The following is a 19,096-nucleotide window of genomic DNA, read 5'->3' as shown; positions in this document are numbered from 1 at the left end:
TGACGGCGTCTTGCCTCCACAGCCGACTCCGTCCAGAGGGAATCGAGGATGGCCTGCCTCTTCGCCATCGCCCTCGTCCTCCTCCACCACCACCTCCTCCTCCAACTCCTCCTCCGGATCCACTTCATCCGGAGGTAGCCCCGCGGCGATCCGGGCTTAGCGCCTAGCCGGGATCTGCTCAAGGAGCTCGAGCCGGCGCTCCGGCGTCAGAAAGGGCTCGCTCCTCACCCGGCGGCATGGGGGCATGGCTACTAGGCGGAAGGGTGGAGTGGAAAGTGGCGGCGGCGGCGGACATGAGGAGAAAAATGGGGATGGATGGTAGGGTTTCGGTGCCGCCGGTCGACTTAAATAGCCGGGCAATGCACCACGCGGCCTGCTGGAGCTGCGCCACCGGTCCGACGGAGGAGACGAGTTTCGGACAGCTGGGTTGAGGGCGTTTCCGGCCGGGACCCTTTCGTCAGTCCGACGTGGCGGGCGTGCCCGGGCGCCTAGGCGCCCCCATATCCACCCCATATTTGGGCTGGATATGGGGGTGCCGGTCAACCCGGGCGTTTGAGGGCCGTTTGAAGGGCCCGTCTGCATCAAAAAATCGTGGATGGGCAGCCCGCCCAGGCGTATGAGGTGGGTTTGAGGGGTCCGGTTGCAGATGCTCTAGCAATTTTACGATAGTTGTGTCATACCATTCAAAATTTTCATTAGAAGTTTTCAACTACTTGAAAAATACATCCTTCCGGTAAGCATGTGCTAAAAAGTCACTCGATACCATTACCGATCGGTCAAAGATCATTGACCAGGGTGAAGTGACCAAAATATCCCCGAACACCACTTGCCAGTGTTCCCTCCACGACTCACTGTAACATATGGGTCCTAATTTTTAAGTTTCACGTGCGGGTGAACGAATCCCCACGTCTTGTTACTTTTGGTTATAGTTTCATTCTCTGTGCTGACAACTGGGACCCACGGGTTATAGGATAGCGTTGATAAGTGTGGTTTAGGGGTATTTTGGTCACTTCAACCCGATCAATGGCCTTTGACCAAATGATAACGGTGTTGCGTGGTGTTTTTTTGCACACTTAATAGTCATTTTTGAGAAGTTGAAATTTTTAGTGGCAATTATTTAGTGCGACACAATTAGTGCCAAAATGGATAAAAACTCATTATTACCCTGCAAAAAAGTTTTACAGTTTTGCTAAAGCACATCTAGATGTTCCGTAATTATTGCACATCTAAGTCCCATGTCATTAATCTTACATTGAGATTCGTGTGGATATTTTTTTTCTCTTTATGCTTGATTCACTCACTTAGATGTGCAATAATTAGAGCATATTTAGATGTGTCCTAGACACATCCAAAGTTTTATTACCAGATGATTCCTTTGTACTCCTTCGATGTGATCTCTTTTTGCATTGAAGTTGCACAAATCGGACATGTTTCCGCCGAACGATGGGCGGATTCTCATCTCAAAAGGGAAAAGTGCAATTTGGACTCTTCACGTGTACGACTCCTTGGACTGCACGTTTCGGAACAAGACTCGCCAGACATTTCCACGCACGGGTAGTAGGGCGCCACACGCGAACCAAAGCAGCACACCTGCTTTCCTGGCAACCGGCGTTGATATTTAAGGTTTGGCCGCGAAGATTCTCCCGCATATTACTCATCGCCCCTTCGGCCACCGCCACCACGCCACGCCCTGCACTTCTCCCCCTCCATCCTCAACATTCATTTTTATTATATTATATATCTCCAAAAAAAAGTGCAAGAGCAAACCGCAAATCGACCCCCGTGGCCGTGGGAAGCAGGTCGTCGCCTCGGTCAAATCCGGCGGCGGCGGAGGAGCCGTGGGCCGCAAGGCCGGGCTGGCCTGACCGGACCGCCGCGCGCGTGACCCGCCCGGCGGGATCCTTCGGGCCGGCGCCCCAGGAGGATATTCTTCGCGCTGGGGGTGCTTGATTTGGATGAAAGGAGCGCGCCGTCGGCATGGGTACCCCCTCGCAGGGCTCGGCTGCCGTGGCGGCGGCCCGGGTCGACCTCTGCGCGCTGGACCTCATGCCCGTCTTCGCCAAGGAGATGATTGCCGGCGGGGTCGCCGGTGCTTTCTCCAAGACCGCCATCGCGCCGCTCGAGCGCCTCAAGATATTGCTACAGGTTCGTTTCCTCCGCCCACATGGATGAGAGAGATTTTGTTCATGGAGTTTTCGTGGGTATGCGGCTTTAGGCATGATATGTCAACGTCAAGATTGTTGTTAGTCGAAAGGCGATTTTGAAGCCCGTGAATGTGATAACACGCTCCTTAATATTGAGAAGGACACGCCTCTCCTAAGCCTGTGATTGAATGTGACTGGACGTCCCTCGACACGAGTCCCATGCCAATGAAACTGATTCGCAAGTGTGCCTTTGTGCATCAGTTCTGTTGACATAGAACATTAGCTCTGTGTTAGTGAAACCGATTTACATGGCACGCCTGGCAGTTGCAGACTTGCAGATGTGAGGCTGTGCTATAGGCGCTTCTACATTCTGTACCATAAGCATGCCTAGGTCTATTAACGTTGTTCCATTAAGCATGAGAGATTTTGGAGGGCTGCATTGCTGGGATATGGTCATGAGAGATTTTCTCAGCATTCTGACATCTTCTCCATGCAACTTGTGGTGCCATTTGGTGAATCCTCTTATTCATCTTTTGTAAAGAAGGCTATTCTTGATGTGAGAGGTAGCAAGTTCCACTTCCATAGGATTGATAGTGTCTGCTTCTGTTGGTCTTGTATATGCAAGATGCGGCAGTAGCTGCCAGCTGCTTCATTAGTTTTGCATGCCTAATTTGCGCGTGATACTATTTTGGGAGGTTTAGATGTTCTCATTCAAGTTATAAGTTTCTAAATGATTATGATTGCTAACACATTCTTACTTTCTGATTCTGCAGACTAGAACAAATGAGTTCAGGTCTCTCGGAGTTCTGAAATCCTTGAATAAACTGAGAAAACATGATGGCGTCTTGGGATTTTACAAGTATGTTGCAATTCAAGTCATTACTTGTATACTATTATTACAGAAGATGCATATAATATGTTTAGCTAACCATGCCTTGGTACTACTTCAGGGGAAATGGTGCCAGTGTGTTAAGAATTGTTCCTTATGCTGCATTACATTATATGGCGTATGAGCGATACAGGTGTTGGATCTTGGGTAACTGCCCTACACTTGGCACAGGACCTGTGGTAGATCTTTTAGCAGGCTCAGCATCAGGGGGGACTGCAGTCTTGTGCACTTATCCCTTGGACTTGGCTAGGACCAAGCTTGCATTCCAGGTATTGTACTGTGTGCTCACATTTTAGCAGGCTTTGTTGTTGTCGTATTACTGTGTACTCCTGTGCTTACATATTCATACTCAATCGTAGAGCACAGTCTTAGTACTGAGTATCAAATTGGTTTGATAAGGTAATAATTAATCATACAGTCAACAAAATTGTTTGCAAAAACGATCTTAAAACTGATACCCAACAAATTGGTGAAAGGCGCTTCTATAACTTTGTCCCCTCCCCCCTCTCCTGCCTCTCCCTGGACATACTTGTACACTCACACTCGGACACACACAATTCCATTCAACTCTTGTACTGCACAAACAGATATACACCCCTGAATATAGAGAGCTGGTTCATCGAGGAACTTTGAGGTGTGATTTCGCTGACATGGATGTCGGTTTGTCACGTATGTACCTTAAGTCACCAAATTTTGCTATGATGACAACAAAATAAAAATCCTTTTTCTACAGTGTTCTGGATATTTGTCTGATGATTAATTTTGTAAGAACTTCAGTATTTGATGAAACATCAGTTCATTATGTTGGAATGAGGAACCATTTTTATCTGCTATAACTGACTAGGATGTTGCTGGGCTGTTAGAGAATGTGCTGATATAAGCTGCACGCACGACAAAACCACATCCATATTTTAGCAAATCTGGCATCCTAAACCGCCACCAGGCTGTATTTTGGCATACTCCCTCCATCCTTGAAAGGCTTAATAATTTTGTTTGAAGTCAAACATGTTCAAACTTTGCACCGTTTGCCTTAAGACAAAATTTATAAACTTCCTTTTGAAGCATTGAGGCAGTACTTTTGTAGGTTCAGGAGGTCAACACCTGATTACGTTGCTCAGGGGATTACCTAAGCATTTTTGTAAAGTACATTGCATAAAGTGTATTCCTGCTCAACTGTTTGCATTATGCTGCTGTGAGATAACAACACCTATCTGTGCAAGTTCACGGACTAGTAAACTAGTAAATCACATTACCACTAGAAAATGGTGCCTAAACTCTGAACTGTCCATCAGTCATCTCTTGTGAACAAGTATGTTGTTCCTTCAATACAATTTTGTTTCTGGGTTCTAGTAGTAGTGATGTTCCCAAATTCTAGGAAGATCCCTTGTGTTGTTTGAATTGCTATTTTTTAACTTTCATTCTGTTGTGTTGAACTTGTTTTACATTGCTTACAGGTTAATAACACGGATCAACCTAGCAATGGTTTGAAAAGGCCAAGTGCTCCACCATCATATGGAGGAATAAAAGATGTCTTCAGAGGTGTTTACTCAGAAGGTGGAGTGCGGGCGCTGTATCGTGGAGTAGGTATGGATACAGTCTTACAGCCATGTTATACCACTAGTACTTAAACACCATCTATACTTGCTGTGAGCCATATATATTCTTATTATTTTGTGTCTAGATAATTTTATTACCTTTATTTTCGCTGTGGTTGTTATACTGTTGATGCCTCAATCTGAGCTATTTGCATTCAGGTCCAACGCTAATGGGAATACTCCCCTATGCTGGTCTTAAATTCTACATATATGAAGGGCTGAAGGCACACGTACCTGAAGATTACAAAAATTCTGTCACATTAAAACTATCCTGTGGTGCCGCAGCTGGTTTATTTGGACAGACTTTAACCTACCCACTAGATGTAGTCAGGAGACAAATGCAGGTACTTCATTTGTTCCATATGATACTTCGTACTTTTAGACGATCATTTTAAATGTTCTTAACAAACCCGTCAATTGTTCATCACTTCTTATTTGCCACTTTTTAGGTTCAAAGTCATCTGCAGCATGATCAGTCTGGTGGCCCACGAATAACAGGTACATTCCAGGGGCTTAAGATCATCAAACAAACACAGGGATGGAGACAATTATTTGCTGGTCTGAGCCTCAATTATATCAAGGTAGTCCTGGTGACGGTTACGCATTAAGTTTTCTTTTTACAGTTCCGATTTTGTTTTCTACTTGCACTTCAAAAGGTGCACATTTAGTATTGAACACGCCAGACAATCTTGGACGTCTATGTTGCTCCAGCCAATTAGATTAACTCCTTGATAGTCTGAATATTTTAGGAGGATTTGCACTCTGTTCTGCTGTTTTAGCCTGCCTGAGTCGCACTTCCATTTACAGGACATGATAGAAGAAAGAAAATTAAGTGTCCCCCAATTTTGTTGAATCCCCTTGGGGCATGTTCAGTTTGGTAGGGATCTGCTGGGATTAAAGGGGATTGGTAGGAAATTGAGCTAAATCCCCCTTAATCCCTGCAAACCTGGACAGGCCGTTAAGCAATCTGTACAGCTTTCTTGTGAACCCTTTGCCAGCGAACAGTTGTCGATGAGTAGATTATTCTGGCTGATGCTCGGCAACCTTGTCTGAAATGTGGCATTTCTATTGTGTTTTAAATTACATAGAAGCTTTTTTTTTTTTTTGCATCTGTGACTTGATGTCCCATTGACATATAGCACAAAGACGCTTCCTGGTGGCTCTTATATGGCATCCCCAAATTCTTTTGTGTTTAACTTGATTTAATTGGTGTATCCTTGGACATAATTAACATTATTAAATCACATGCTTTGCTTTGCTTTCCAGTTTCTGGTACCTGTCCATGAAATGTTTTAAGCTAAAAGCCGTGTCTGTTGGAGAGTGTTCCTTCATGTCATGAAGGAAATTTGCAGTTCACATGAGTATAACTTTTCTCATGTTAAATACTGGTAATTTTGCAGGTGGTACCCTCAGTGGCTATTGGTTTCACCGCATACGACACAATGAAGCATTTGCTGAAGATACCTCCGAGAGAGAGCATAAAGCCTGAGCAAGGTTCTGCTTGAAGCTTCTATCCACAAAAGAAAGGCACATCTATGAAGTGCCAGTCGGAGGCTTCAAGCCTCATCAAGTCCATGATTGTTATTCTCCCTCCGTAAAGAAATATAAGAGCATCTAGATTGCTACTTTAGCGATCTAAACACTCTTATATTTCTTTACAGAGGGAGTACGTAGTAATTGTGTTGCCTACTTACCCCAGCTGACATATTCTTTTCGTTATATTTTTACAAATTCATTTTTATTTTTTCACCAACATGTATACTTTATCCACTAGGTGGAATGTTGTCACTGGATAGTATTTGATGATGAAATTACGGATACGCGAAACAGACTCGCAGTGCTTGTCTTCAGTTCCATGTGTTGCCAAGAAATGACAGTCCCTTTCTCATTTATATGTGTTCCGAGCTGATTTTTAAGAATTTGTGCTTGAAAGCCCATCTTTTGAGTACTGTTTTTTGTGCACCTTCGTGTGTTGAGAAGGCTTGCATGTGTTTTGTATCGCATACTCTGGTTACGTTCGTACTGGTGTCTTGTAGTAAAATTTACAACAACTGATTAAGCTCCCTGTTACGACTGGATCCTTGTAATGTGGGGTATCTCCATTCACCACTACCCCGCCATCAACACTCCTCTTTTGTGTTTTCTGATCTGCTCTGTTCTTGTATGTTTGCATGGAAGGCAGTTACATCTGAAAACAAAAAACGCAATCAACTGGACTGCTTCCGGGAAGACCAGCTGCCGCCTTTGTGGTCTGTGAGGAATTACAGTGCGATAAGTTCCAGATTACCTGAAAAACTGGCAAACAGCTCCCCTTCTATCACGTCACCTCTTGTCAAACGGGCGAAAGCTAACTTGAGATGCATTATTATGAATCTGTGCCTTCGAAAGGTACTCCTTAGCTAGTAGTACACGCGCATTCGATAATCTAGGACGAAACTGCGGCGGCCGTCTGACTGGGATACCGTCGCCACGGTAAAGAAAAGAAGTGTAGCGAAAAGAAAAAAGAAGGTGGTACGGGTACCATGCCCATGGTAATGAATGCGGCACGGCCATTTTGCCAAGCCAAGAGATCGGCGCCCGCGAGCACCTCGCCGCAAGTCAACCCCTTTTCCGGCAACGCGAGTCCGCTCCGTTGTCGCAGTCCAAGTCGTTTCGGCCGGCCCGGAGCAGGGCCCGACAACGCCCAGAGGCCGACCGACCGGGGAACTGACTGACTGACCGACGGACTGACACCGCGGCGCGTACGCTGGGACGCATGCACGCACGGACGAGCGCATGATGATCCGCGGGCCGTTGCGGCGACGTGGGCGGCCGTATCGGCGAGGGGATTCGCCTTGTCCTCTTCCCGGCGCCCTCCCGCGCTCGTCGCCTCCGTGCAAAAGCGACGGCGTCCACCACCACCAGTCCGGTGCGCGCGCTGCCCCGCGTTCGGGAGATGGCGACCCACCGTGCCGCTCTCGGAACGCTAACGGATCGGGAAAGCCCGCCGAAAGCGACCCGCTCTCGCTCTCGCTCTCGGCCCCTTGTTTTTGTTTCTGGCCCGCCGGCCGGCGAGACGGAGTTGGCGCGAATTAGGCGCGAGGGATTCTGCTTCTGCCGCAGCGCTTTCCCTCACTCCCATGCAGGTTCGGTTGATTTTTTTTTTCTTTCTTCCAGGAGAGTGAGTGAGTGAATTGAATCGAGCAGTTAGGTTCGGTACTATTCGATTCGTCCATCAGTGATCATCTCATGTCTGCCTCTCGTGGTCGTGGCTGATAAGACCAGACGTGGTGGGACTGCAATTAAGGCCGTGTGTCCCTCCTGCGAAAGTTCCTCCTGCGAGGTGTCGATCGTTGCTGCCTGGAGGAAAGGTGCGTAAAAATGTTTCTGTCACAGATGCCAGTTACTACACATACACTTTCCCGGTTAAAAAAAACATATACTTTCCCGGGGCAGAACTCGCGTAGGTATCACCGTACATCAGTCAGATTATATTGGTACCCCGCAAAAAAAAGGGTCATCAGATTATAATGGTACATTCGTGTGCCGTGCGCTGCCCTGCAGCTCCCAGCTGCATTGCATGGCGTACGTGTACGTGCGCATGTGACTGAACTAGCTAGTCCAAGATGCCTTTGGCAACCCCGTTCGGAAAGTTACACTCAGGTCTAGCCACTTGGGCCGAGCCAGAAAAAGAAACTCTGCTGCAACTCTTTGGGTATCAACAACTCCACTGACTCCGTTGGGTCCGTGTCCGTTCCATACCGCCCGGCCCCTTGCATGCACGAGCGGTTTGATCGATCGACTACTATGGCTAGCTAGCGCACCGAGCAACTCTTGCTTTCTGGTCACATTTCCCGCTGTACGACCGGCGGAGGATCGTCTCTCTCTGCAGTGCACGCACACTAGCCGGTGTCCAGGCGATAGGCATCATCGTCGGTCTACCCTAGGAAAGCCGAGGGCCGAACGAATCACACGTGAACGGGACTGTACTGTGCACCGTACGCGTGAGTATCTTCTTCAACGGATGACATCTTTCTTTATCTGTGTATATGCTCGCTGGAAGGGAAAATCTGCCCGTGTTTTTCATACTCTGCACTGTGCAGTTTATCTTGTCGAGCCTGGACGTGCTGTACGTACGTAGTAGGAGCTATCGGGCCTTGTACAATGGGAGGTGCTTAGAGAGATGCTTAGAAAAATAAACCGGATTTTTCGGAAGCACCGGTGCCTATTTCTACATGAGAGACGCTTAGTTAAGCGTCTATCGTGTACAAATAAGCACCGATGCTTAAAAAAAATCTGCTTTATTTCTCTAAGCACCTCTTCTAAGCACATTCCATTGTACAAGGCCTCAGCAGCATTCATTTCCGTAGCTTCGCTTACAAGTGCAGCAAAGCAAGGAGCTACGGGATCGATGGCCGGTACGCGCGCGCGTAGTACTTGGCTCCTGCACATGGCGCGGTTTCTACGTACTGCACTTGTGAGTATTGGACATTTGTCGTTCCATGGAGGGGCGCCATGAATACGCCCCGGATATGCCTACCTAGTCTCGTGCAGAGCTCATCTCCGGCCGCTCGCTCCTGCACGTACGCACAACCCGGCATTTTGCTTCCCGCTAACGCAACGAAAGCATACGCCTTAATCCAGCTAACTGTCAAAGGAAATCGTTTGTAAGTTAAAAGAATGTTTAGGCCTTGTACAATGGGAGATGCTTAGGGGAGGTGTTTAGAGAAATAAACCAGACTTTTCTTAAGCACCGGTGCTTATTTGTACAGGGTAGACGCTTAACTAAGCGTCTCTTCTGTAGAAATAGGCACCGGTGCTTCAGAAAATCTCGGTTTATTTTTCTAAGCACCCCTCTAAGCATCTCCCATTGTACAAGGCCTTAGCTGCACGTCAGTCGCCTGAAAATGCATTTTGGGTTAGTCGATTTCGGAAGGAAGAAGCAGCCGCCAGCTCGCCGGAGAAGCCCCTTGAATCTATCTTAGAGTATCTCCAGCCGTTCGGCCCCCAGGGCGCCGAAAAACTGCGCCCTTGGGGCGAGCCGGCGCTAGTTTGGCCCCTGGGGGCGGCCTAGCTCCCAGCCACGGCCCCAGGCGCCCCCCAGCCTTGGCAAATTCAAACGTAGTTCATTCCCGCGCATAAAAATAAACGTCATAATCCGGCGATCAAGCGGTGATCGGCGATCGATGAAAAGTTCGGCGTACAAAAATCAGAACAGAAACGCGCATCAGACGGCGAGGTCGGCCTCCGGCGTCGGCGGAGTCGGCGTGCGCGGGCTTGACGGGGTCTCTGTGCTTGGCGGCGTGGCTTCTGCGCTGCGGGCAGTCTCGGCGGCATCATCGGCCGGGCTTGTTGGCGGCGTCGGCGTGCGCGTGGGCGTGCGCGGCGTCGTCGTGGGCGTGGGCGTGGGCGGCGTCGTCGAGGGAAGCTGGTCCAGGATGAGGCCGACATGCGCCCTGTACCACGCCTTGACCGTCTCGTCGGTGCTCTGGAGCATGTCCGCCCCGCCCAGCAGGAAAGCCAGGTCGGTGTTCCTCTTCTTTGCGGCGACGTTGGTCCGGAGTAGGTCGAGCTTGACGGCGCTTGTCGACATCAACGCCGACCATCGCGCCTCGGTCTTCTCTTCACGAAGGACGGCCCGGGCCTGTGCGTCGGCGAGGCAGTGCTGGATGGATTCCTGCACGCGAGCGGTGGCCGCGTCGGCGTGTTTCCCCTTCTTGGCACCTTTGTTGCCGTCTGGCCGCCCTTCTGACGCGCCCGGAGCCGGCGCGTCCGGCTTGTATGTCTCCTTGGCCTTCTCGAGGGTGCGCCGGACTTTCGCCCACTTGTCGCATTTGTCAATGCGCTTGTAAACGTGGAGGTACTTGAACTCGGCGTCGTTGTTGCTCTGCCTATACAGGCCGAACATGCGCAGCAACTGCGCGGGGACGAACAAACAGTTGGCGGGCGCACACGGCGAAGAGAGACGGGAGACCGGCGTGGCATACCTGATCCACAATGCTGGCGCTGCTCTCTGGGCGAGCGGCCACCTCCTCGACGACACCATGCCATTTGTTGCACGCCCCCTGGATGCGCCCCCAATGGTTCGCCATCGCCTTCGATCCGCGCTGCATGTAGACGCCTTTGAAGTAGGGGTCGACGAGCTTGCGCTCGTCGAACTCGGCCATGATGCGCGCCCAGTACGTGTCGATGCTCTGGTTCGCGCCGGTGGTCGGGTCGAGGCAGACGACTTTCCATGTCTCGGCGAGGCATTCCTCCTCCTTGGACGCCCACTTGATGCGCGGCTCGGCTGACCTGGCCGTCCGCTTCTTCTTCTTGCGCCTCCTCGCCGGCTCCTCCTCGTCCTCGCCCTCTTCCTCCGGCTCCTCCTGCTCCTCGTCGCCGTAGACGTAGCCGAGCTCGCCGTCCATGCCGCCGCTGAGATCCACCGCCTCATCCGCGGTGAACCCGGGAGACGCGGCGGCCGCGGCCGATCCTTCCGCGATGATGTCGTCCATGTCGGTCTCGGTCTCGTCGGCGTCGCCGAGGTGCGAGAAGGGCAGTGCGCAACGGCGGAGAGGGGGCGTCGGGGAGGACGCGTACGCGGGCGGCGAGTAGTTGTATGGAGGGTACTGCACGCCGGTGAAGGCGGGCGAGGGCGTGCGCTGGGCCGGGTGTCCATGGGGGAACGTGACATTTGGGTTGAACCCACCGTGCACGTCCCCGTCGGCGTAGCCCGGCGATCCCCATGGCTGCGGCGTCGGAGACCCGACACTTTGCTGGCCCCAGGGCGCGTACGACGCGTGGTTGCCAGGGGGATTCATCATCCCCGCGCGTGCCGCCTCGGCCTGGTCCGCGGAAGCGGCAGCGGCAGCCGCAGCCGCGCGTGCCGCGTTGTCACGGGCCTTCTTGGCGAGGGCCCTGTTCCGCCGGTCGGCGGTGACGGCCTCCCATCGCTGTACTTCTACCCTCCAATCGGCGTTTGTCATGCCCGGCGGCTTGGACGGCGGCGCCCTCGGCTTCCTCTGCTTCGGCTGGGCGACGGAGGCGGTCGCGGTTGCCGCGGCGCGGGGGACGACGTACTTCTTCGGTGCCATGGCGGCCGGCTAGGAGGCGAGCGGGAGAGAGAATGGCGGGAGGAAAGGAGAAAATGGGAGGGAACTGGGGGAAAAGCGTGAAGAAACGGCGGGAAGAGGCGCTCGACTCGCCGACAGGGCGGACCCACGCGCGCCTTTTCGCTTGTGCCGGCGGCCCAGGTGCCCCCAGGGCGCCGGGTTCTGCCTGGGTCCGCGGCACCAGATTCGGCCCGAGCCGGCGAAAAACGGGCTTCTGGGGGGCGACTGGGCCGTTTTTTCGGCGCTGGCGCGGCAAAAACGCCTGGGGAAGGCCTGTTGGGGGCGCGGCTGGAGATGCTCTTAGGATGGCAGACAACCACATTGATTTATCTTAGGGGTGGGGGAGGGGGGGGGGGGGGGTGCAGGTTCGCCAGAAAAACTGATCGTCGCCGGGGTTAGAGGGATGGCCTAGGGTGGCGGTAGCATGGCGGTGGGAGTAGGTTGAGGGGAGGGCGGGTGGCGATAGCATAGTGGTGGGAGGAGGTTGAGGGGAGGGCAGGGCGGCGAGGCTCACGTCGGAGCGCCGCCGTTCGCGGGCGATGGTGGCCGGTGGTACATTCGGCGGTTGGGCCGTTGCGGAAGAAGGTGGGAGCTAGAGGTTGAAGAAGCAATCTGAACCGCTTGTTTTGCATCTGGCAGCTAAAACAAATCGACTGGACCTAATAGAATTTTCAGTAGATTTACCCCTAGCCAATCCCCAAAAAGACCCACATAACGCGCGGGCGTTGGCTCAGGAGGGATCGTCCAACTGATGATCATCCCCCCTAAGAGGCTCGATCAACCCTCCAGGCTCCAGCGTGACCGAATGGCCTGATAGGCCATGTGCTGCAAATTCAGAAATTATAGATGTCTATACGTAGGCAAAATGTGGAAAAAATATACTTTGATATGGCAAAATTAATACTCTCTCTGATAAGTGTCGCAGTTTTGAACTGGGGTTGGTTCAAAAGTGCGACAGTTGCTATGAATTGGGGGCAGTAATATTTTGTAATAGTGACATGAAAAGTTTAGGGGAAAGAAATGAGTTAGTGACACGGCAATTTCGGGGGGAAATTGCCTTGTTAGATACAAACAAATTTACATGGTACAAATATTTTATACAACAATTTTGCCATTGTAAAATGTTGCGATGCATACAAATACTCTATTTTTTTTAGGAGGATAACCCTCGCCTCCATATCAATATATCAAGAGATGCACATGGTCATTTCTGAAAAATCAAACTTTACAAATTTCACTAAGTTTATGCAGAAAACTATTTATATCTACAATATCAAATATATACAATACAAAAGTACTCTTGCGATGTATCTAAGAACATGTATTTGGTAGTCTAGATTTACATATTTTTCTCTATAAACATGGTCAAAGTTAATAAAGTGTGACTTTCCAAAAAATCTATATGTGCTACATTGTGGAACGGAGGGAGTATAATAGAGTCTGTTGAAACAAATTCATGAATCAACCCAAAGTCATCTTATGTGGCAACCTCTATCGCTACACCTACAACCTTGGTGGTGTGTTCTGACCTCGCATCAACACGCACCATCTAATTCAGTGGCCTCGCCAAGCCGTCCCACGATGAGCCGAGAGCATCAACCGGTTTAGCAGATCCTTAGCGTGCACCGCAGACGCATGCTCTAGAATCCGCCATCGTCATCTTTTGTTGTTCCTTCTTTAGAAAGGATCAACGCATTGACCTAGCCACGCTCAACTGTCGTCAACACCGCCATGATGCCAAACAGTGCTACCGCCCTGCGCTCGTTGATCAAGACGCATCTCTTACCGAGACTCCATGTACACTCACGTATTGCTCATAGGCACTTTACGAAACACCGTCGGCACTTTTGATTTCACGGTTTCCTTTTTTGCCATCTCCCGTCGTCTGGCACCTCTGTAGCTTCGGCTAGCCAAGCTCCCCCATTGGCCATCATCACCTCCTATGTTTTCTTTATCCTTACTCGATTACTACCTCCGTTCTAGTTTATTGGACCCTTTCGTATTTTAGACTAGACTTTGACCATCTATAGACTACTAGAATATAAAAATTATACTATTGAATTTGTATTCAAAAGAGCTTTCCGACAATACAAATTTTGTGATACTCCCTCCATTTTTATATCAAGGCCACAAACTCAAATTACAGGTACCAAGATAAAAATTAATGTGTGCTTTACAAGTCAATTTGTTTTCTCATTTACCAAGTTAATTAATAGGGTGCATGCACATTAGAGGAAATTGATTGGCCGTGAGAGAGGAAGTAGGCGAGTTTGTCATTATCATCCACAACATGCATGCTAGTAATTAAGCCATGGGTTACTAGTACGAGGAAATATCATTAATATTTGCCTCGATTACTGTTGGTGGCCTTGTATAGATGCAAAATATGTTTTTCATAGTGGCCTTGTATACAAAAAATGGAGGGAGTATATAGTTTACATTTCATCAGTTAAATTTATAGGTCAAATTTTAGCCCAAAATAAAGGGGGAAACCCGGACGGAGGGTGTAGTACCCAAGGAACTTGCTCAAGGCCACGTCAGCAATACTACAATCCATTACCGCAAATCAACGACCATGAATCTGAAACAAGATTTTGACACCCAACGAGCGGGAATGACCGGGTCAGTAAATTCAAGGTGACCACCTCAACAAACTCAGGGTTGATTGCGAGCGTACGTATGACTACTGCAGTGCACTGTGCAGTACAAAAGGAAAAAATGCTGGCCGGTTTTCATTTGATTTTATCTTCTGAGAAAAATTGTCTCCTCACAGCAACTTGTTTTTTTTTTCTTTTAGTATAACTGGCCACACCAACTTGTTAATCGTACGTATTGGGAGCGGTACTATACGCTCCTAATACACAGATTCCGCGAAAACCGCACGTACGTACGTGCACTGTCTTCTCATAATCACATCCGGCACAGAGATGCCACAGCCCGGCCGTCCGGCCGGACCGGACGGACGTGTACGTGGTACATGATTGTTCTCCACTTCCTTTTTCCCGTGCGGTGGACATGTACTTGCATGCCGTGACATGCCGCGCTGGGCCCGGCGCATTAGTGGTACGGGCCAGGGTCGACGTGCACATGGCCCGCGTGTGGTGCACGCTTCGATCACCGATCCCCGGTCGACCAGGCCAGGGACGGCAGGGAATCGGCGGAGTCGATCGTGTGAGCTACGTACGGTGGCGCATCGCATGCTGCGCGCTGTCGCGTTTCCTGCATTCGACCCTCTGCATGGCCCATGCATTGCAATGTGCTGCACCAGTCCACTCCACGCTCGATCCTGTCTGACACTGCGCGATCCCCTTTTCCGCTATCGTGTCAGTCTTTCGGCAGCGAACGCTAGCTAGCCTCGAGAGATCAATGATCAGTTCTTTTTATCTTGCTGTCGATCAACGGAGTGGGCGGCAATTAAGTTGAAACATGTGCTAGGTAAAAACACCGTAAACGTAAAACCAGTGCAAAAGCTAGCAGCAAGGAACTAAACCAGAGTCAGAGCGAACAAACTACGAGTATATATGCATGCATCAGATCACCGGCCTACCCTTAATTTGCCACAAAGCTTTGTTGAACGTTGATAAATACGGAAAGGCCACCCACTCTGCTTAAATTACATCTGCAATCTTTTCAGGGAAGGGAGGCTGCCCAATAATGTGCATGTCCTCGAGCCTGAGCTTCTTGCAGCCCTTTGCTCCTCGTCTCTCTTTGGAAATTGGCAGGGCGCACACAGGGCGATCCCAAATCTCGACCTTTCTACCAAAGCTGAACGAATGAATGCACGCGGACACATTGCTTTCTGTATATATACAAAGTGACACAGTCGCAAAAAAAAAGTGATACAGTCCCAGAGGTAAATTAGTTTCCCGAAGGGTGCATGTGGCACGTAAGAACAACGCGCTAAAGAAGTAAAGAGCACAGAAAGACTATTTAAGGATAGGGCAGCACACATATATAGATGAAGGGTCAGAACGCGCAAATGGACCATTACATATCTTCTTGACGAATTGATACTAGTCCAAATGGTAGCTGCTGCTGCTGCTGCTGCAGGCCATGTACTCTGAAGAAAGCGGGGCGGGCAGTTATGGGCGTACTGCATGCAGGCAGTGAATTTTCTGCTTATGCAAATTGATTACACACTACTGTAATGTACACATTCACAGCCAGGCATCGATGGATCGGAGACGCACAGTACAAGAGTTCCCAAAACCAGCCAGGCATAGGGGCACAGCCCCATCACACAAGTCTTCTCTCATAACGCAGGGGGTGGAGCGTGGAAGTACCGAAACGCCCCTCGCCCGGTAGTCTAGTCCAGTCACGCCTCATCGCCTTAGGCCCTCACTCGAGCCACTCACTTTTGAAGTAACCTATGTAACATGCTGCTCACGAGTAGGTTCGACGGGGGCCCGTGCTAGATGGATACTAGATAGGAAGGAAGGAGTAGGGCTCGACAGGTTTAGGTCCAACTTTTCCTCCCCGTGCTTTTCATCTGCCTGCCCTTAGATGTATCCATTGCATTGCATTAAATGCATGCACACTCGCCACATTGCCCTCCCTCATCTCATCCCATCTTCTTTATAACCATGTACTCCTACCAGTGCAGCAGCTCAAGCAGCCTGCCGTCAGTGTGAAGTAGTAGTTGAGTGAGAGGAGAGGAGATGGGGCACCACTCCTGCTGCAACAAGCAGAAGGTCAGGAGGGGCCTGTGGTCGCCGGAGGAAGACGAGAAGCTCGTCAAGTACATCACCGCGCATGGCCATGGCTGCTGGAGCTCAGTCCCAAGACAAGCTGGTACGTGCGTGCGTGCGGATTCTCTGCTGCTTCAGTTCCACCAGCTAGCTAGCTGTGTTCTTGATCACTCACTTTCTGCATTGCTGAATATGTGTGTGTTCATCTTCATTCGTGCGCGCAGGGCTGCAGAGGTGCGGCAAGAGCTGCAGGCTGAGGTGGATCAACTACCTGAGGCCGGACCTCAAGAGGGGAAGCTTCTCGCAGGAGGAGGAAGCCCTCATCGTTGACCTCCACAGGGTGCTAGGGAACAGGTAAACCTTCCTGCTCTGCTCCAGCTTGAATGCATGCATGGTGTTTGCCCCTACCCTACATGCAAATCAGCTCTGCATAGCTGCTGTAACTTCATTCCCATGTACACATGACAGTTACTTATCTGTGCGTCTGCATGGCCTACACGCGACGCGCGTAGTGCAAAATCACATTAACTTGCTCGAGAAAAGGAATGAAAGGGACACAAATGGCAACAGATTGAGCTAATACCAAAATGTGCGCTGTGCGCTGTGCTTTGCTGCTCTGCAGGTGGGCCCAGATAGCCAAGCACCTGCCTGGCAGAACGGACAATGAGGTGAAGAACTTTTGGAACTCCACAATCAAGAAGAAGCTCATATCGCAGGCCGTGGGCAGCCTCCACTCCGGTAACATCCCTTCCTCTGCAGGTAACTGGTAGTAGATCATGTACTAGTAACTACTCCAGTACGTAGGAAATTGCAGAGCTACTAGTTAATTTTCTCTTCCAAAAGAACCATCTAATCTGACACCAAACATGTACGTAGTGGTACACTAGTACTTACCGTACGTACTAACTCGGAGTTACTATGTCGTTTTTGGTACAGATTTGTACTACAACATTCTGGATGGGGCGGGACAAGGCATCGCAGCTGCGGGGTGCGCGTCGCTCAACGGGCTGGACAATGCGGCTCAAGCTGTGGCCACGCAGCCCCCTCCATCCTCCGCGGCATGGCTCAATTTCACCTCTCAGCCGCTGTTCCTCCCCGTCCACGGCGCCGTCCCCGGCTGCGACCTCCAGTACACCGTCGACGGGGAGTTCATCAGGCTGTGCCGCGAGGCGGCTAATGCTTGCCCGGAGAACGGCGCCTCTAGCCTCTTGGCTCAAGAAGGCGCGGCTGATCGGAGCTGCCTCCCGGTGTTCGCCGAGCCAAAGGGCGCCGGCGCTTACGCCGCCGATCCGGGCATGGGTCCGGTAGCGGACTTCATGGACGCCATCCTAGGGTCCTCGTCCACGTCGGCGGCCAGTGTTTCGTCCGTCGACAGCTTCTCCGCGAACACCGGCATGCAGCTCCACTGGGTTCCCTGAGTTACTGGTTGGGGATATTTGGGTAGGTGTATGTATGGCCTGATCTAGCAGTTGGCTTCCTAAATTATATATATACTCCTAGCTGATGATGGAATAATTACCTCATGTACGTTTCCTAGGGTATACTACTGTGCTAGTATTTACATGAGTTACGTGTAAATATATATTGTAGGAATTATATATGTTGTTATGAGTATATATATCATGCTTGTCCGTGTGCCGAAGAAGAAACTTCTGATTAGCTACACCACATATAGTTTTGTATGCTTCGATGTGTACAGCCGGAGGCACGTACCCGATATGCATGCATAGAGACATGCATGACGGTGGGAATATATAGTGTATGCATGAGCTATAGCTGCGCAAATTATACATACTCCTATCGTCAAGCATTATCATCTTCCTTCCTATCTTATGAGAGGATGTTTTTGAAGATTCACTCGTGCAGTAACCGGTGCTAAACATGCTGAAATTGTTATATCTGTCAGGTGTAAGCAGTATAACAAATAAACAGTGTCACTGCAAAACATCTCCCACCCTCATCAGCTTTGAAAGTAAAAATAAAGGTGTTTGGAGCCCACGGGTTTCACTGAAATGAAACCTCTGTTGGTAGGCCAAGGTTGATCCACGCAGGCGTCTTGTTTCCAGAAGAACTGAGTTAATTCGCTGTCTGCAGAAACTGACCAGAACGGCAAAACCGCAACCGTTCAACTGCCAATCACACGGCACGGGCGTAGGTAAAAGACGGGACTGCGCTACAGTCCTGCAAATGTCTCTGCCGCGGATCGAGCGGCCCGCAGGTTCGCGCGCTCCGGAGGGCTGCTGGTCGTTCACGGGGCCGTTGCACGAAAGGCACAACCGCACAAGGCGTCATCATGACTTTGATAAAGAGAGGGGCATGGCATGGCATCCGGACGCGCAAATTCCCCGTTCCATTTGCGGCTGAACAGGCCATAGATTCTACACTGCACAACAGCAACGTATCATGGTGTCACGAAACCTCCTCTTGTGCACGTAACTGTACAGTGGCGATCGACGCCGCGTTGATTTTTTTTTTTGCCTCTCATAGCACCGTTTTCTTTTGTCAGGCACCTCGGGAGCGTGGAACTACTCCCTGTAAACTAATATAAGAGATCTAAACGCTCTTATATTAGTTCATAGAGGGAGTTTTAGTGATCTAAACGCCCTTATATTACCTTATAGAGGGAGTAGAAAATAGTCCGTGCGTTGCAGCGGGAACACATGCTAAAACTGATAGCCTCATGACATGTATAAAATGTAAGGATTAA

At 50.2% G+C, this 19,096-nt stretch overlaps 2 protein-coding genes across 3 annotated transcripts; both read left to right on the top strand.

The window, feature by feature from the left end:
• The first annotated feature begins 1,645 nt into the window (after positions 1 to 1,645).
• LOC109771689 (mitochondrial carrier protein CoAc1) lies at positions 1,646 to 6,455 on the top strand. The gene is made up of 7 exons (XM_020330386.4): positions 1,646 to 2,145; positions 2,918 to 3,003; positions 3,095 to 3,302; positions 4,488 to 4,617; positions 4,788 to 4,972; positions 5,078 to 5,209; positions 6,029 to 6,455. Exons 1-7 carry the CDS (start codon positions 1,978 to 1,980, stop codon positions 6,131 to 6,133), a joined length of 1,014 nt encoding a protein of 337 aa, XP_020185975.1. The 5' UTR covers positions 1,646 to 1,977; the 3' UTR covers positions 6,134 to 6,455.
• A 9,768-nt stretch (positions 6,456 to 16,223) lies between these two features.
• Positions 16,224 to 18,038, top strand: LOC109771692 (uncharacterized). Of its 2 annotated transcripts, none has more exons than XM_020330389.4 (4): positions 16,224 to 16,492; positions 16,614 to 16,743; positions 17,012 to 17,127; positions 17,326 to 18,038. In XM_020330389.4, the coding sequence occupies exons 1-4, from the start codon at positions 16,360 to 16,362 to the stop codon at positions 17,805 to 17,807; spliced, it is 861 nt and encodes a 286-aa protein (XP_020185978.1). In that variant the 5' UTR covers positions 16,224 to 16,359; the 3' UTR covers positions 17,808 to 18,038. The 2 variants fall into 2 exon arrangements, with proteins under 2 accessions (XP_020185978.1, XP_020185977.1); XM_020330388.4 differs by having other exon boundaries at positions 16,226 to 16,492; positions 17,012 to 17,148.
• Positions 18,039 to 19,096: the final 1,058 nt, after the last annotated feature.

Source organism: Aegilops tauschii, chromosome 3 (genome assembly GCF_002575655.3).
Source record: "Aegilops tauschii subsp. strangulata cultivar AL8/78 chromosome 3, Aet v6.0, whole genome shotgun sequence".
Lineage (NCBI taxonomy): Eukaryota > Viridiplantae > Streptophyta > Magnoliopsida > Poales > Poaceae > Aegilops > Aegilops tauschii.
The sequence above is the reverse complement of the archived record's forward strand: the minus strand, read 5'-3'. Positions and strand labels throughout refer to the sequence as shown.